This window comes from Mandrillus leucophaeus, unplaced genomic scaffold, assembly GCF_000951045.1.
Source record: "Mandrillus leucophaeus isolate KB7577 unplaced genomic scaffold, Mleu.le_1.0 Scaffold309, whole genome shotgun sequence".
Taxonomy (NCBI): Eukaryota; Metazoa; Chordata; class Mammalia; order Primates; family Cercopithecidae; genus Mandrillus; species Mandrillus leucophaeus.
In genome coordinates, this window is record NW_012103243.1 from 3,217,253 (window position 1) to 3,236,611 (window position 19,359).

At 34.7% G+C, this 19,359-nt stretch overlaps 1 protein-coding gene across 15 annotated transcripts in view; it reads left to right on the plus strand.

The window, feature by feature from the left end:
* ESRRG (estrogen-related receptor gamma) overlaps positions 1–17,457 on the plus strand; it is a 683,317-nt gene extending 665,860 nt beyond the window's left edge. For all 15 annotated transcript variants that reach the window (XM_011987382.1, XM_011987390.1, XM_011987394.1 and 12 more), the window contains 2 exons: positions 1,498–1,767; positions 13,489–17,457. In XM_011987382.1, the coding sequence (XP_011842772.1) occupies positions 1,498–1,767; positions 13,489–13,733 (515 nt within the window). In that variant the 3' untranslated portion in view covers positions 13,734–17,457. The remainder of the gene's footprint in view (positions 1–1,497; positions 1,768–13,488) is intronic.
* Positions 17,458–19,359: the final 1,902 nt, after the last annotated feature.

The following is a 19,359-nucleotide window of genomic DNA, read 5'->3' on the forward strand; positions in this document are numbered from 1 at the left end:
TCTAATATCATATGGGATATGCACAATTTGATATGAATGAAAAGGACAGCAACAGTGACCATAAGCAGTAGCCTAAAAAGGTTGGTCACCAGTGGCTATTTATGATTTAGATAATAATGTCTAGAAAGGGAGTAAAAATAGATTTCTTAAGTTGCATTATTAAAAACGGCCCTTCCTTTCTGTAGAATTACTGGTGGCAGGACCTTAAATGATGGTACCCCTGTCCTCAGAAGCCATGAGGTGGGTGGTTACCCTTAGAAGTCTTAGGCAGACACTTGGAAATAAAAGTGAAGTTTTAAGAAACATTTCTTTTTTAGGACTTGGGAAAAGCTTCTGATCATCAAGTATCTTCACTTTAGAATACAGATCTAGTTCCTCTGATATATAAATATATATCTTCACTCCTAAGTAGGCTTAATTGTACTGCTTCCTCTTTCTCTATTGAACAGCATTTCCTTTTTAATTATTTTGCATATGTTTTCTCAAGCTCAGAGGGACTTTAAATATGCATGTATGAATGCATCCCAGATTTGCAGAAAAGAATTGATCACATAGGTAATTCAGATAAAAATAACATATATTAATCATACAGCAACACTTACTGAATTGCAGATTATAACCTAATGTTTAGGTAGGTGATATTTTATATTTCTCAAATACAAAATTGAAGATACAAGTTAATTTCTCTTGCTCAAGGTGAAAGAGCCAGTAGCTTAGTGGAGCCAGTATTTACATTCAGAATCTGACTCCTTTGCACCAAACCCTGTTACCTTTATTTATATTTAACTTTTTAAATAATTGGATCTTAGTAATAATAGTGAATGGGGCTTTTCTATTTGGTGAGGAGGCCAGGCTGCTAAGTATTCCACTTTCTTTTATACCAATTGTCACTAATTTTAAAAGAAATTCATGTTAAGTATCAGTGAGGGGAAATAGCCAATTAAGAAGGCTCACTTAGTTGTAACTCATCATCCATTGTGCTTGTAACTATTAATATTATACAGAAATGTTTCCAAGTTGTGCTATGGCCTAAATTGTTTGTTTATCTTTTATTTTTAGCTGCTACTTCTCCTTCTCTCCTTCTCCTTCTTCTTTTTTTTTTTTACTTTTATGTTGTTTTCCAATAGTAGTTTTTAGAGATCAGATAGTTGAAAATCTGACTTCTTATAAGAGGTTCCTAAAGACTTCAACCAGAAATCAAATATATTTAAAGATTACATGGTATTTTCTTCTTGAATGAAAGAAAACAACATCTCTATAATATTCCCCTAAGCTGTGTCTATAAAACTTATAGAAAATACCCCTAAATTGAAGAAGCTGGTTTGTAACTTTCACTTTGCTGTTCGCAAAGTGATCCAGGGGAAATTTTAAGAGCTTCTAATCAAAGCTCAGCATAATTTTGAGCACTGATGCAGAAGCCACCTACCATATGAAACTAATGTTGCATTATGAAATTATGGCTTTAAAGTAACTTGATCTGCCCATCTTTCCATGCAGGCTTCTCCACGCTGTCCCTGGCGGACCAGATGAGCCTTCTGCAGAGTGCTTGGATGGAAATTTTGATCCTTGGTGTCGTATACCGGTCTCTTTCGTTTGAGGATGAACTTGTCTATGCAGACGATTATATAATGGACGAAGACCAGTCCAAATTAGCAGGCCTTCTTGATCTAAATAATGCTATCCTGCAGCTGGTAAAGAAATACAAGAGCATGAAGCTGGAGAAAGAAGAATTTGTCACCCTCAAAGCTATAGCTCTTGCTAATTCAGGTTGGCATACTGACATAGTCATTGTTACATTTTTTAATATGTCAGTTTTACCACTCTCCTAAACTTCTTCAGGGGTTTGCAAGACCTAGTTTGTAAGTTTTGTATGAGTCAGCAAAATTATAATCAGTATAGCTTTCTAGTGAAAAGTTAGAAATAAGAAAAATATACTTAAAGGGAATTAATTTCATTTGACTTGCTTATTGAATGCTTTGAAACTTTTATCAACTAATGCATTTACTAATTTGGATTGCAGCAAAGCAAAAGCTCTTGTAGGAATAGCATAAATGGACACTCCCGGGACAAAATTAGTTCCATTGTCTTTTATGCATAAGTTAAAACAAGGGAATTGTTGAAACACACAAACCATTTTTCCCTCAAAAATGCAAATTGTGCAATTGAGAAAATATATTTAGTGTTTCTTTGAGTTTTGGTTATCAAACAACACTGTTTTCTTACATTCTGGAGTTCTTTAGAAGTCAAATTCTGTCTATGCAGTAAGGGTTAAGAATTATGGGAATAACTGTTCTTTACATTTGAACCGTAATGTGCTAAAACAGAGAACAACTTCTAATAAGTAAAAATCGTTGGTGCTTTGTTGTTTTTCCCTTTGTGCCTCTCTTAATGCTTTATTATGGTCTTAAGTCTCTTTTAGCATTTGCATAAAGTTCAGGATAGATCCCTCGTTAATGACGTGCCGATCATTAGATACCTGTGTGTCAATAACATGCTCTGATGCTATGTACCATTGACAGTCACACCGTGCCCCTCCATCTGCTTTTGTTTTGACCCTATCTTTGAACTTTATCTTGGTTGCCGGCCAGTAGTTTTCCCTTTAATTACAAGAAGGAAACTGTCAATAAAATCTGTTAAATGGGATGCAATGAGTGGCTTGAATGGGCGGACGGCTATTTGTTCAAATTCTGCAGCATTCAAGGTATTGACAGTTTGTTTTCTGGGGCCATATGTGACGATCAATCTCAGGCTGGGCTCAGCCGCGCTGAAAAATGAAAAACCAGATTGCTTTTGCTTACTTGTGGATGACGACTTTGTGATTTGGCGCGGTCCTAGTGAGATGAGACCTTCTGCCCAAATTGCCCCCATGAGAGCCAGGGACGCGTGACTGTTTTTAGAAATAATTTTTAATTGATTTTGTAATTAACAGTTCATCTACAATATTGATGCATGAATCCTTGGACTGATAGGAGGGAAATTGTTTTCAACAATGAAGTTGTACTTTCCTATTTGTCTTCATAATGGAGTTTAGCATTTCACAGTTTTAATTGTGACTATAACCCTCTTCCTCACCACACCATGTGCCTCTCTTCTTCTACTCTCCTGTGAAATTATAAAATATGATTTCTTATGACAAACGACGTTGTGATTAGGAACCCTGAAGAATCCCCTGCCCTTCCTCTCCAGAAGATCAAAGTGAGAGATGGGGTAGAAATTTTCTGAGGATTTATTAGTTTGTATGGACTTCACATTATACCATCTCTCATAATTAGATGAAATATTTTACAACAGTGGTTTTGGGAAAAATTTTTATTTGGCAATCATGAAACAATTCTAATTTAAAACATTTACTTGGTTAATTGTTTTTAAAATATACTAAGCCTGTGTTATCTCTTTTATGTTTCAAATTGCTTTTTAAAATTATTAACTAACCATGAATGCTGAGCAATGCTAAAATTTTATCAACAAAATTGCTAAAATTATATAATTTTAGATATTGGATGTATACTTTATGACTAAGTATTATAATTTAGAGTACCTGAATTAGTAGCAGCATTTCTGTCTCTGTTGCTTAGAAGTGTAAACATTAATATTTCTGATAGATAAATGTCCTAATCCACATATTCTACTTCTGGGAGAGGAAGTGACTACCTCACAGCAGTGACTGATGATTAGAAAATGTAGTTCATTTATTTTTCATGTCTAAAGTCAGAAATGGTCAATAAGCTCCCCTTTCTTCTCTTATCATGGTAATTGAGTACCATTGCTTCTTCTAAAAAAAAGTCTCTGTCCCAAAATATTCTTGCAGGTGATTCCATCTTTCATTTAGTCCCTCAATACCAAGAAAGATCAATTGAATCAGAGTCCACATTAAAGAATAACTGATTAAGTACTCTAAGGACTATTTTAATCTGTAAATTGTGCCACCTCTACTGTGTTGTGTAACTGTGGCCTTTTCTTCACCCACCTAACCTGCAAGCCCCATCATTTTAGTTTGGGGTAAACAACTCAGAAAGTCAGTTTCTTTGATACTGTTAATATGATGTTATTTTATTCCATTTTTGACTGTTATTTGGAGCACAGCAATGAAGTTGTAGATCCAAGATGGAGTGTAGACTCAAACTTGCCTAGATCCAATGTAGGTTTCTTAAACTGCCCATGCACATATCAGTATAAAAATATTTTAATACTTTAGACACCCTAAAGGGCTTCTATTTTTGTTGTTGCTGTTGTTGTTGTTTCTGTGTGTGTGTGTGTGTGTGTGAGTGCGCGTGTGCGCGCGCGTGCCTGTGTGTTTAGGACTTCCAGATTAATATAAGTAATTTTTTGTGCAAAAATGAAAATCTATTTCAGTGTAATTCAAGTAGATATCTTAGCTTTTCCTGCATGGATGTAGGTGTTAACAACCATTGTCTTGTTTATTTAAATTTTAGCTTATTTTAAATATCCGTCTTTATTCAATAGCTATAAATGTTGTGCTTATGCTTGGAAAACAGGCTTCCTGATGATGTCTACCATATTTTTTGTAGCTTTGTTTCTGTCATAAGTGAATTCAGAAATACTTATAACACCAGAACATCCCTGGAAACTCTATCTTCATCTGCATGGCCAAAACAACAATATGTCATCAACTGTTATAATTCTACAGTTTTCACATTCAAATCTTTGAAAACCCTAAATAATAGTTTCAATTGCTTTTGAAGATAAGAAACTTACAGTCTCATTTAAGCTATACATTATCTTATTTTTGAGTATTAACAACCTCGAGTAATTATTGCATCCCTGATATATCTATGTGCAATTGAATTTTAAAAGAAAACTCTAGGTCACAATTTTAATATTGTAATTCTTAGGCCCCAGTTTTTTCATGTATGTAACAAGAGGTTTGACTAATATCAAATTCTTTCCAACTCTGGAATTCTATGATTCTATAATTAATTTCATCTCTGTATTAGAAAATATAGTAAAATATTTCTATAAGCACCTCGGTAAGATTATATGATGGGATTTATTTCTCTTCATTGGATCTTTTGATTCTTATGTTAAGAATTTGTTTGAAATTATATACTGTAAGGTGAAAAGCAGTTTAAGCTAATGAATCACTTTAGTCTGACCGTTCTCTGTTGCTCAAGTCATAAGCCCTTCAATCCCTAAATCTGCCACTCACATCCCTGTCTTTGTCACCCCTCCCCTGCCCCAGCCTGAAGCCAGGTGAGCCTAATCCATTCAAGAATAAACATGTTTCAAGTCGAGTTTTCTTTTTAACTTCTACACATTATTTCCAGAATAATAGCACCTATTGATATCAAGCTACAAGTAATGATTTGGTTATCAATTTAAAATCATAAACAGCTAGAATGACCTCATGACAGCATTCTGTTGTTCTTAAGGACAATCGGTTATGTATGCAGAGTTGTATAATTTCAAGGTATAGAAAGTTTATGATTGCTGTAGGATACTGGAATGGGCGCCATATTTAATTAGTGTATTTTGACCGTCATATAGGTTTGGCTTAGTGTGTTTTCATTACCACTCCATTAGGGGAGCCTTTTTAGATATGGTTTTCCTAGTAGCCCCCCGATTAAATAGTAATACCTTCTGTTTAGGATATATATACACACACACATATATATACACATATGTATACACACATCCATGCATATATAGCATGCATATCATATTGTGTTATATATACACATTTTACCTAAAAAGAGGAATGTTTTCTACTCTCTAATTCCAAATTTCACCTCCTTTGATAATATGTCGCTTAAATATATAACTGTTTTCTCATCTGTAAAAGAAGGTAGGTGAATTAAGTAATGTCTACTATCCCTTAAATGGCCTACAAATTTTAGATTTATTACTTTTAAGTAAAGGTGGTCAGTTTGGGTTTATACATGTATATATATATAGGTGCATGTGTGTGTGAATGTTGTGTGTGTGTGGGCAGCGGGGGTGGGGGGGGGTTATGTGTGTAAAGTAAAACTAGGCCTTAGTCAATTTTACAAAATTTTGGCTAAATTAGTTGATTTGATATTCTGGAGATGGTTTTAGCTGCTGGTCAAGAGAATATCCTTTTTCAGAATCTTTCTGTAGACATTTCCTTTTTTAAGCTTCTTCTAGGGAATCTTATTTGATTTCCACAACATACCTGTGCAGTAGACATGTCCAATATCATTTTACAAGTATGTGAAGAAAGCTGATAATCGTGCATGGCTATTATGAGGCAGAAGGTGGGACCTTCTGTCCTTTGCTATCAACAAGCTATTTCTATTCCACAAATAATTATATAACTGTTTTTAAAAGGATTAATGCAGAAGACTTTACCCATTATAATTTCACATCTGGGAGCCCAAATTAGTAGTTTTAATTTGATTGAGAATGTCATGCCCACTTCCTTTATCTTTCTTCTAGGAGTTAGAAGACTATAAAACTACCCGAGAAAGTAACAAACAAAATTGGACATGAAATGCTTACCAAGAAATTATAGCGTTTTATGAGAAATGAATATATGTAAGCTTTGTGTGGCAGGTAGAACTTTGTTCCTGATTTTTACCCAGAACAAACCATAAGTAATACTATCAGGTAAATAAGAAATCAAAATTATAACCTTCCATCTCCTAGTTTACTTTTCATTGGTTTTTACTCAAGTCTGCCTTCACTGAATTCTTTTAATTCTATTTAGAATAATATATTTTGGAAGTGAGCTTTTTAAATTTAATACAACCCTTAAATTTTAAACATATTACAGTATTGCAACTTTTAGGTAAAAACATAAAAGCTGACTCTTAAATGTTTTTTTCCATGTTCAATGATCACTGTGTCTTGGCATGGTATCGGAAATATTTGCTGCAGATAGCTTTGACCTTCCAAAGATATTTACCTGAGTAAATACCTGGGTAATATGTGCTTATTATCTGGGCAGTAAGCACATAAAATACTCTGCAGTTGCTTATTTCCAGGAAATGATTATAGCATAACATTGTTTTCATCTATGTATTTTAAGATAATGAGCTCTGTTACGAAAGGTCATTAGCATGGTGCAGATCATCTATGATGTTGTGAAATGTTGAATTCTTCACCAACCAAACTGATATCAACATTAAGTTACCCAGTGTACTGTAATTGTCCTTATGACTTTTGGCAAAATGAGTTAGAAACCCCCTGGAAAAGTATAAGATATGGAGAGAGAGACAGAAGGCCTTAAGTAATTATAGAAAAATAGAAAAGATCTAGCAGGTAAATCCCATATTGCAAGGTAAACATAACAATTTAAACAGTAATTTGGGACTTGTAAGGAGCCTGAAGGAAAGAAACTACAATCACGGCCACGGAGGTTTTCTGTGGTTCAATATTTTATATAAATAGAGTCAGAGTGATTTGTGTGGCTGGTGTAAATGTCAAAGAAAGTTAGCTGTTTAGCCACAGCAAGAAATGAGGAAAACAGGCCTTCTAAAAAAAAACTAAAAGTATTTTAATGGAGAGCTCTGAAATGGAAAGTTCTATTTATTGTCACCATGGTTAAGCAGAAAAATCAGAATTATTATTACTATTTTCAATATTAAAATCATAAGGTTTCTGGGTTGGAAGAAACCTAAACATTTTTTTTTTGATTCAGCTCCCTACTTGATATGTGAAAAGCTTCCTTGATATTTCTGCCACCTGTTTCTATAGCTGTGATAGAATTCTGCTTGATTCGTTACTTTCTAGAAGAGACCATTCCATCAGAAATTTCTTTCTCTCTCTCTTTTTATCTATATCATTTTAATGCAAAAGAAAACACACAAAAATATAGACCTTAATGAGTGTATGAGTTTCTTATGCTACATTAACAAATGACCATAACTTGATGGCTTTAAATGACACGTATTTATTCTCTTACAGTTCTGGATGTCAAATGTCGATCAGTTTCACTAGGTGTAAGACAATGTATGACCAGGGTTTCACTCCCTCTGGAGACTCTAGGGAAGAATCCATTTCCATGGCCTTTCCCAGTTCCTAGGGCTGAATTCCTTGGCTCAGGGCACCCTCCTCCATCTTTAAAGCCAGGAGTAGCATTTTGCTTCAGTGGTAACATTGCCTTCTTCTTCCTCTGCTTCTAAGGACACTGCTTTCATTGAGTGCCCACCTGAATAATCTAGGATAATCTCCCATATCAAGATCCTTACCTTAATCACATCTACAAAGTTCATTTTGCCATAGCAGGTAACATTCACAGGTACTACAGATTAGGACCTGAATATCTTCAGGGCCATTTTTCAGCCTACTACAATGAGTACATGAGCAAGATCAAGAATAAAACGTGTGATGTAACCCCTGAAAGCCCTTCAAGTATCTCGTTCCTATCTCAGCCCCTTCCCTTCCCTCAAAAGTAATCACTATCCTATCCTGAGTTTTATAGTCATCACTTCCTTTTATTATAGTTTTTTTTAAAAAATAAATGTGTATACTTAGCTACTACAATTTAGTCTTGCTCATTTACCCATAAAAAAATGGATGAATTTTTAAGTCAGTACTCCAAAGTTCCTCCTTCATTTTATTTTTCCTACAATTTATTAGTTAAAGATGCCAGGGCATTTGACCTACAGGGTTTTCCACTGTCTGGATTTTGAAGATTGCATAGTCTTGGAGAAGTTCATCATGTTTTTTCTGCCCGTTGCATTTTGTGCAAATTGGCAACTGGATCTGGAGACTTAATCAGACTCAGGTTTTATCCCTATGGCACCTATAAGTGATGTAGTGTTCATTGCAAGATACATAATGTTTGTTTCTCTTTTTGTGATGTTAGCAACTGTTGACATTCATTACCTAAATTTATTAATCACTGGGGGTTGAAAAATAGTGATTTGTGATTTTGTCATTTTTCTTTTCTTTTTTCATTCAGTAGGTGGGATATGTATAAAGTAATGCTTTCTCTTATCTCTTATTTGGTTACCAGCGATACAATTTGTTTAGGAAGAGTAGTATAAGTGCTTTCTTATTTCTCTTTATTTACCAGCTTTCAGAGTAGATAATTGGTGTCCTATTGAAAAAATATTATAAACACAAGTATTCAAACATATTTAATGGATTTCAATCAGTCTCAATTATAATCCTTTTTGAAGTTAAAATTGTCCCATTTTTGTCAGTGGGAACCTCTTCGGGTTGGCTTCTGAAATCTTTTTGAATACCTAGTAGTTCTAGATAATATCCTTTCTATTTGGTGTGACAAAATATTCCATGTTCATTTTAAATATTTTCTGGTTGAAGCCTAGAATCAGATTACAACCTGGGCACTTGAGATGCCTTCCAGGGTTGGCCGTTCTTCCTAGGCCAACATCATCTGTCTACATAAGTACAGATCTGGGGATGCAGAGACACATAGACCTCATTGTGTGTGTGTGTGTGTGTGTGTGTGTGTGTGTGAATTTATGTATATTTTGGGAATACCCTGTCACCTAGTTTTTCTGTAAATGTCCCTGAGTTTTTAGTTTTGCCATGCAGTTGCTGTTTTTGTTGTTGTTGTTGTTGTTGTTTTTATGTGAACATTTGGAAAGGCTAAAAAAATTCTACTATATCTGTTAATTTAGAGTCAATTTCAAATGGTAATCAACCCGTGTTCCTCAGTACCCTAGTCAATTGCTACCCAAAGAACCACTCTGTTAGGTGCCATATATATTGCATATGGAAATTTAAAGATACAAATTATCTTTTAGAAAATAGACCTTTTTCCACTTCTCTATTCTGTCCATCACATTCTGTTTCATTCATTCAATGATTGGAGAGAGTCCCATTCACCCTTCCCTTACTACCCATCTTTATGTAGGCAGTTTACAAACATCAAAGAAAATCAAGTCCTGTGTTTCACAGAAAAGTTTTACACGGACTGTTGGTTTACGTTATGTACTAGGCTCAAATCTGAATATACTGTGCCTGTATCTAATATTCAATTCCACATTCAAAATGAGATTTGGCACCCTTGAGAAAGTATTGCCAAGAATGGTCTAAAAGTCCTGAAGAAAGTTCCCAAGCGAGACTTAGGTATTTTGGATTAGCTATGTCTGTGCACACAATGATTAATATTTTCTATCATAGAGAAGGGAAATATTTTATTCTAGGGAAGATATAAAAATAAAATCTTCTTTTTCAGTGGCTCTAAGTCTTATTAAATTTGCAGCTGTAAGGGTGATGATATTTAGCTATCTTCCCAAAGTAAATGATCTGAACTAGACACATTTTTTTAGGATCCCTTTCACAGAGTAAAATATTGGAAGTTATGATAAAGTTCTGTTTTATTATTAGGTGTTAGACTTAATATATAGGCAATAATATGTGTGTTATATACACTCTGGTTATGTTTTGAAATATTGATTATTTTGGAATAGTATTTGTTTGTCTTATTGTCTAATTCAGTAGTTCTCAATCCTGGCTTGGCCGTAGAACTACCTACACCTTTAGCAATGCTGATATCCTAGTTCTGGTCTCTGACTTAATAGATCTAGACTTGGGCCCAGTATCCAAGATCTTTAAGAACTCACCCATTGTTTTTAATATGTAGCCTTGTCCTGTCTGGTTAGTTCATAAACTTATGATATCCATTAAGTTTAGCTGGTTCCCATTAGCACAAATACTAGAACTATTTCCTTTAAAGCACAGTTAAAAAGAAACCAGCACGAACAATGAAAATGGAATAATTATATACATTAATGCCAGTTCTACTGAGCCTGGCGTCACGTGTAAATTTAACCAAAAGAACAAAACAGAGATTAAAACTACAGATCCAGAACTTGAACTAGGATTCCTAATGGAGATTAATATTTTCTTCAGCAGTCTGCCAGCTGAATCATTGTCTAATTAAATAGTTCAGATTTAGTGAGTTTGCATTTAAAGTGTTAGCAGATCCGAGAATGGGTAAAGCTAAAATGAGTTAGAATCTTTTCTGTAAATGGGAAGTTAAATTATCATAGTAATTTGATTAAATCATTTTTAAATCTCTCATGCTAAATCACATCCTTTAAAGAATAGTTTGAAGTCTTAATTGCTGTTTGTGAGCATATCTCTCTGCTATTTGTTCTTGCCTCATTTCCCATGACATCCTATAATATATCTCCTGCTGGGCAAGAGTAGTGGGAAAGGCAAGACTATGGGTAGGGCCAAGGTAACTGTGTAGCTGACTTCAAGCATTTAAAGATATGCCATGTCGAAAAAGGAAATTTATCCTGTATTGTTCTAGTAGTTAGAAACAGGACCAAATGATAGAATTTGGAGACAGATTTAGGAAAACTTAAAGAAGAAATTAATAATAATTAGTTTTGCCTTTTATCAAGGAGAATACATACTTTTCATATGACTGGCAATGTCTTCATTAGGAATATTGTAAAGTAGATGGCTGATGAAGATGGGAGTTTGAACAGGATGTGTTTAGAGGGAAATTCATCTCATTTTTTAAGGGAGTGCACATTTAGTGTTCTATATTCTAGCAGCATTATTAATTTGAAGCATCTTGAATTTAAACCTGAGTCTCACACATATTACCAGTGCCACCTGGCTTCTAGGGTTTGGGGAGGTAAAATGAGGCCACATTCACCTGAAATAGGTGCTTAATAAATGGTAAATGTATTATTTTTATTCTGGTGTGTTTTTGGTCTAGTTGGAAAATAGTTATTTCAAGTTGGTTTTGTCACTGCAGAGTATAATTCCCATTTCCTCCTTCCATCTTTTACTCTGTTTTCATGTAGAGAGCTAATTATTAGACACAGCCTAAGTTGGGAAAATCCAACTCGTCTCTGTTCCCTTATGCACAAGGTCCTTATTACAGTCTTTTGTGTACCTAGAGACTCACCATAGTGTTTCCCCATACCTCCTGTTTTTCCTTCGGTTAGCACTTAAGTGCAAAAATAGAGAGAGAGAAAGAATATCAGAGCATGTTGCCATCATCTCTATGAATGTTTTTCTGTCCCTAACATTACCAACCCTTAGACAACTTTAGAAATTATGTGTGTTTGTTTCTAAGAGACAGCACCATAGGAGGTGGATAAGATTGCCATGCTGAGAGGAACCAGACTGGAGAGAAGCTGGTTAGAAATAATCCACAGGGAAAGGCTAGGCGTATGTTGGGGAGTGACTTGAATCCCGCTCCAGGGCACACTGTCAACACTATTTCCCACTTTGGAAAAATTCCTTGTTTTTGCTCTGCCAGGCAGAAATTGAGTCTTGAGCAGTAAATACTTACAAGCAATTTTATTCCAGATTATTCAAATTTTTTTTAAAGAGATGTCGTTAAACTACCTAATGTTAATAGTGATCAATTCACCAGTGATGTGGTGGAATGATTCAAAATGACAATGTGAATGGAAAAAAAAAAAAAAAAAAAACCTAAACAAAATACAAATAAATTTTAAGACATGCTACTGGTTATATCTATCTTTTAATTATTTTGCCATATTTCTTTTTTATTATATATTTAGCCACTTGCTTTTAAATTACATTCCCTCTCTCTTTTTGTTCATGTGATCTATGTTTGAATTGTATGAAAGATTAGGCTAACTACATATATCTTAGAGCTCAGCATTCTCAGAGAACTAGAATTATTAAACATGAAGAATCCCCCAAAGACTCCATTATGTGTAATTAACAGATAAACTGTCATCAGAATCAATAAAACGTGCTAAATGATTCAAACTTGTATATAATTAAGTGTCTGCTTTAGAGCTGGAGCTGTAACTTTTATTTTTTCCCCACATCTCACATTTCTCACAAGAATAATTTGGCAACCTTGTTAACCCTTTCTTTGCTTGATGGAATTAGATGTTCAAATTATTCATTTAAGGGTAAAGTTCACCTTTACAAATGTGAAAAATATTTCAGAACTCAGTGATCTGAAGACACCATTTGTTTTTCATCAGGGAAGTAGACTATGTAAGGACGTTTTAATGAACTGATACTACAACTTTAAACATCCTAAAAGGATAAATAATGTATTGTGATTTCTGTATAGTGCTAGATTCAGTGTATTCACATGGAGTTCTTAGGAACTTAGTCATCAATTTTTTCCCCTCTTTGGGAAATACTGGCTTTTCCAGGCAAGATCGGAATTTTAAACAACCTTCCCCCACACAGCACTAAGATAATACTTTTAATAGATGGCCTTCCATGGCTGTTTGTTGAGTATATGAATATAAACCTGGATGAGACAATGAATAAAATAGTCAAGACTGTAATCTGTTAAAAGAAAGCCTTCTCTTGCTCAGCCTGAGGAGGAAAAATACACACTTTAAATCATAGATCTTTTCTAATAATTCCCATCTTCCAAGCTAGTATTAAACATTATGTAGGGAAATTTAGAAAGAAATAGAGACTGAAGAAATGTGAGACTCTGAACAAATCACAGTTGCAAACTTAGAGAAGTTCAAAAATAATAATTAATTTAATAACTAATTTTATAACTCTAGTCTACATAGGTTTGTTATGATTAATATAATTACTTATATCTTTTGCTTCATTGCACAGACTCCATGCACATAGAAGATGTTGAAGCCGTTCAGAAGCTTCAGGATGTCTTACATGAGGCGCTGCAGGATTATGAAGCTGGCCAGCACATGGAAGACCCTCGTCGAGCTGGCAAGATGCTGATGACACTGCCACTCCTGAGGCAGACCTCTACCAAGGCCGTGCAGCATTTCTACAACATCAAACTAGAAGGCAAAGTCCCCATGCACAAACTTTTTTTGGAAATGCTGGAGGCCAAGGTCTGACTAAAAGCTCCCTGGGCCTTCCCATCCTTCATGCTGAAAAAGGGAAAATAAACCCAAGAGTGACGTCAAAGAAACTTAGCGTTTAGTTAACAACATCAAAAATCAACAGACTGCACTGACAATTTAGCAGCAAGACTATGAAGCAGCTTTCAGATTCCTCCATAACTTCCTGATGAGTTTCTTTCTACTTTCTCCATCATCTTCTTTCCTCTTCCTTCCCACATTTCTCTTCCTCTTTATTTTTTTTCCCTTTCTTCTTCCCTCCTCCCTTATTTCTTTGCTTCTTTCATTCCTAGTTCCCATTCTCCTTTATTTTCTTTCCATCTGCCTGCCTGCCTTCTTTCTTTTCTTTGCTACTCTCGTTCCTCTCTTTACTCATCTTCCTCCTGTTTTCTAAATTTTAAATAGCTTTAGTTGTAAAAAAAAAAAAAAAAAAAAAAAAAAAATCCTTCCGTCCCCCTTTCCTTTTTCTTTCTTCCCTTTTTTCCTTTTTCCCTTTCCCCTTTCCCCTTTCCTTTCCTTCTGATCTTCTTTCCATCTTTCTTTTTCTTCCTTCTGCTGCTGAACTTTTAAAAGAGGTCTCTAACTGAAAAGAGATGGAAGCCAGCCCTGCCAAAGGATGGAGATCCATAATATGGATGCCAGTGAACTTATTGTGAACCATACCGTCCCCAGTGACTAAGGAATCAAAGAGAGAGAACCAACGTACCTAAAAGTACAGTGCAACATATACGAATTGACTGAGTGCAGTATTAGATTTCATGGGAGCAGCCTCTAATTAGACAACTTAAGCAACGTTGCATCGGCTGCTTCTTATCATTGCTTTTCCATCTAGATCAGTTACAGCCATTTGATTCCTTAATTGTTTTTTCAAGTCTTCCAGGTATTTGTTAGTTTAGCTACTATGTAACTTTTTCAGGGAATAGTTTAAGCTTTATTCATTCATGCAATACTAAAGAGAAATAAGAATACTGCAATTTTGTGCTGGCTTTGAACAATTATGAACAATAATGAAGGACAAATGAATCCTGAAGGAAGATTTTTAAAAATGTTTTGTTTCTTCTTACAAATGGAGATTTTTTTGTACCAGCTTTACCACTTTTCAGCCATTTATTAATATGGGAATTTAACTTACTCAAGCAATAGTTGAAGGGAAGGTGCATATTATCACGGATGCAATTTATGTTGTGTGCCAGTCTGGTCCCAAACATCAGTTTCTTAACATGAGCTCCAGTTTACCTAAATGTTCACTGACACAAAGGATTAGATTACACCTACAGTGACTCTGAGTAGTCACACATATAAGCACTGCACATGAGATATAGATCCGTAGAATTATCAGGAGTGCACCTCTCTACTTGGGAGGTACAGTTGCCATATGATTTCTAGCTGCCACGGTGGTTAGGAATGTGATACTGCCTGTTTGCAAAGTTACAGACCTTGTCTCAGAAGGAGCTGTGAGCCAGTATTCATTTAAGAGGCAATAAGGCAAATGCCAGAATTAAAAAAAAAAAAAAAATCATCAAAGACAGAAAACGCCTGACCAAATTCTAAAACCTAATCCATATAAGTTTATTCATTTAGGAATGTTCGTTTAAATTAATCTGCAGTTTTTACCAAGAGCTAAGCCAATATATGTGCTTTTCAACCAGTATTGTCACAGCATGAAAGTCAGTCAGGTTCCAGACTGTTAAGAGGTGTAATCTAATGAAGAAATCAATTAGATGCCCCAAAATCTACAGTCGCTGAATAACCAATAAACAGTAACCTCCATCAAATGCTATACCAATGGACCAGTGTTAGTAGCTGCTCCCTGTACTATGTGAACAGTCTTATTCTATGTACACAGATGTAATTAAAATTGTAATCCTAACAAACAAAAGAAATGTAGTTCAGCTTTTCAATGTTTCATGTTTGCTGTGCTTTTCTGAATTTTATGTTGCATTCAAAGACTGTTGTCTTGTTCTTGTGGTGTTTGGATTCTTGTGGTGTGTGCTTTTAGACACAGGGTAGAATTAGAGACAATATTGGATGTACAATTCCTCAGGAGACTACAGTAGTATATTCTATTCCTTACCAGTAATAAGGTTCTTCCTAATAATTAATTAAGAGATTGAAACTCCAAACAAGTATTCATTATGAACAGATACACATCAAAATCATAATAATATTTTCAAAACAAGGAATAATTTCTCTAATGGTTTATTATAGAATACCAATGTATAGCTTAGAAATAAAACTTTGAATATTTCAAGAATATAGATAAGTCTAATTTTTAAATGCTGTATATATGGCTTTTGCTCAATCATCTCTCAGATGTTGTTATTAACTCGCTCTGTGTTGTTGCAAAACTTTTTGGTGCAGATTTGTTTCCAAAACTATTGCTACTTTGTGTGCTTTAAACAAAATACCTTGGGTTGATGAAACATCAACCCAGTGCTAGGAATACTGTGTATCTATCATTAGCTATATGGGACTATATTGTAGATTGTGGTTTCTCAGTAGAGAAGTGGCTGTAGTGTGATTCTAGATAAATCATCATTAGCAATTCATTCAGATGGTCAATAACTTGAAATTTATAGCTGTGATAGGAGTTCAGAAATTGGCACATCCCTTTAAAAATAACAACAGAAAATACAACTCCTGGGAAAAAAGGTGCTGATTCTATAAGATTATTTATATATGTAAGTGTTTAAAAAGATTATTTTCCAGAAAGTTTGTGCAGGGTTTAAGTTGCTACTATTCAACTACACTATATATAAATAAAATATATACAATATATAACATTGTTTTCACTGTATCACATTGAAGTACTTGGGCTTCAGAAGTAAGAGCCAACCAACTGAAAACGTGAGATGGAGATATGTTCAAAGAACGAGATACAATTTTGTAGTTTTCAGTGTAACTCTCAGCATTTCAAAAGAGTAAGTATCTCACAAATAGGAAATACAACTAAAACGTAGATTTAAAAAGAACTGCACGGGCTTTAGGGTAATTGCTCATCTTAAACCTCACTAGAGGGAAGTCTTTTCAAGTTTCAAGCAAGACCATTTACTTAATGTGAAGTTTTGGAAAGTTATAAAGGTGTATGTTTTAGCCATATGATTTTAATTTTAATTTTGCTTCTTTTAGGTTCGTTCTTATTTAAAGCAATATGATTGTGTGACTCCTTGTAGTTACACTTGTGTTTCAATCAGATCAGATTGTTGTATTTATTCCACTATTTTGCATTTAAATGATAACATAAAAGATATAAAAAATTTAAAACTGCTATTTTTCTTATAGAAGAGAAAATGGGTGTTGGTGATTGTATTTTAATTATTTAAGCGTCTCTGTTTACCTGCCTAGGAAAACATTTTATGGCAGTCTTATGTGCAAAGATCGTAAAAGGACAAAAAATTTAAACTGCTTCTAATAATCCAGGAGTTGCATTATAGCCAGTAGTAAAAATAATAATAATAATATTAAAACCATGTCTATAGCTGTAGATGGGCTCCACATCTGTAAAGCAATCAATTGTATATTTTTGTGATGTGTACCATACTGTGTGCTCCAGCAAATGTCCATTTGTGTAAATGTATTTATTTTATATTGTATATATTGTTAAATGCAAAAAGGAGATATGATTCTGTAACTCCAATCAGTTCAGATGTGTAACTCAAATTATTATGCCTTTCAGGATGATGGTAGAGCAATATTAAACAAGCTTCCACTTTTGACTGCTCTTTTGTATTGTGTTTCTTTTTTTTCCCCACTAAAGAACCAAATCGACAAACACTGCCCTTTGTTGCTTCCATTCAAAGAGTATCTCTGAGTACCTGTTCCCTAAAAATAAAGTCAGAGTTTAAATGAGTGCTATATAAAGGCTTGTCAGAATGAATTCTAGGGTGCCAAGAGACATTTTGCATATTTAAGAGTATGCAAAGTGTCTCATGGCACATTAGAATTCATTCTGACAAGCCTTTATATAGCTCTTATTTAATCTTAAAGCATCTCCACATCATCCTGCATTACTCAAAATCATCGCCTCTATGTCAATGTCATAACAGAAAACTCTCCCCCTATTTTAAGATCATATTAAAACCTGCTAGAGATACCCATTATTTCCCTCTATCAACAATTAAATCATGCGCTTGCTCCGAGCTCATCGGCAAGCTGCAGGCTGTGTGGAGCAGCAGTGGAGTTGCTGACCACATTTCCTGAATGGGAAGTCGACAAGCAGAGCTTAGAGATTGGTGTGAATTAGGAGGGGGAGCTGTCTTCGAATTTGAGAGGGTTAAACAGCACTGCTGACAGCAAATGGCCTCCTCTTGCCTTTTACACTCAGAGAGGTTATAGCCTTGCTGCTCAGGGTCAAGTTGTAGCTTCCACTGGACCCTCCTGGAGCCATCACCAAAGTGCTAATATGTGCTTTCTTGGCTTCTCTGCCCATCTTGAGGGTATTTTGTCATTGTGTTTGCCCACCGTATTTCTCACCTTTCAGAGGTGGTTGGTTCTCTAGAGAAGCAAGCTGATGACACAAAGACCACTAAACTGAATTGCTTTTAGGGGCACGGGATTACCTAAATGACTAAGATGCACTAGCAAACAAGATAGCTCAGTATTGTCTTTTTTAAAATATATTTTAATGTCCTTTGAGTGGCAACAGTTCAACATAAAATCTGACATGTTTTACTTTAGATATTTTTTAAGTGCTTGGATGGGACTGAAACAATGCAAGATACAAACCTAAAAGGAAAAATCATGTCTGTAATCTTCCAACGAGGTCCTTATTGTAAAATATGTTAGGCACAAACACACACACACACACTTTTAAGAATTCATATTAGAACTGTCCTGCTGTTTTTATAATTTAGAATTCTTACAGGACAACTTTTCTGGTGCTGACATATTTATCATGGATGCCTCAGGTGTAAAAGGAAATGAAGTAGGATTTTGACATTTCAGCACATTGTTTCTCAAAAAATAAACAACAAGTACTTCTGACAAATGCATTATATATTTGTTTTAAGGGATCAGTTTTATTTTCATCAGTTGTTTATAAGCAATTTATTTTTAAGCCAGTGGTCCCCAAATTTGTCTGCATATTGAAATCACCCGGGGAGTGTCAAAATTCCTGATCCTCATGTCCCACCTGCAGAGATTGTGGTTTCATTGATCCAAGATGTGGCCTGGGTTTTGGAATGCTTCCAAAAGATCTCCAGGTGATTCCAATATGAAAACGAGATGGAGAAACACTTGCTTTAAATTTTTATACTTTTCTCAAATAAACCAAAAATAATGAACTTTTTAATATTGGTTCTACATTTTTGTTAGGGTTTCTTTTTAATAACAAGACAAAAATACTTAACCTTTTTTTCCTTACCAAACCAATGAAAGGCACTTTGATTGTTTTGACCGCCACAAAACACATGAAAAATACATTTTATTTGATGACTTCCAAGTCACATCTTCCTGTTATATCTCCGTATAAAGATGGAGATGGATGGCGACTCACAAACTTGTTTGCAGAATATCTCACAACCCCCTCACCCCACCACCACTTTTTAAATCCTACTCATTTGGCCCATTTATGTGCTTTAGAATTAATTTAGGTGGAATCCAAAAAATCTGTCTGTCCCTATTG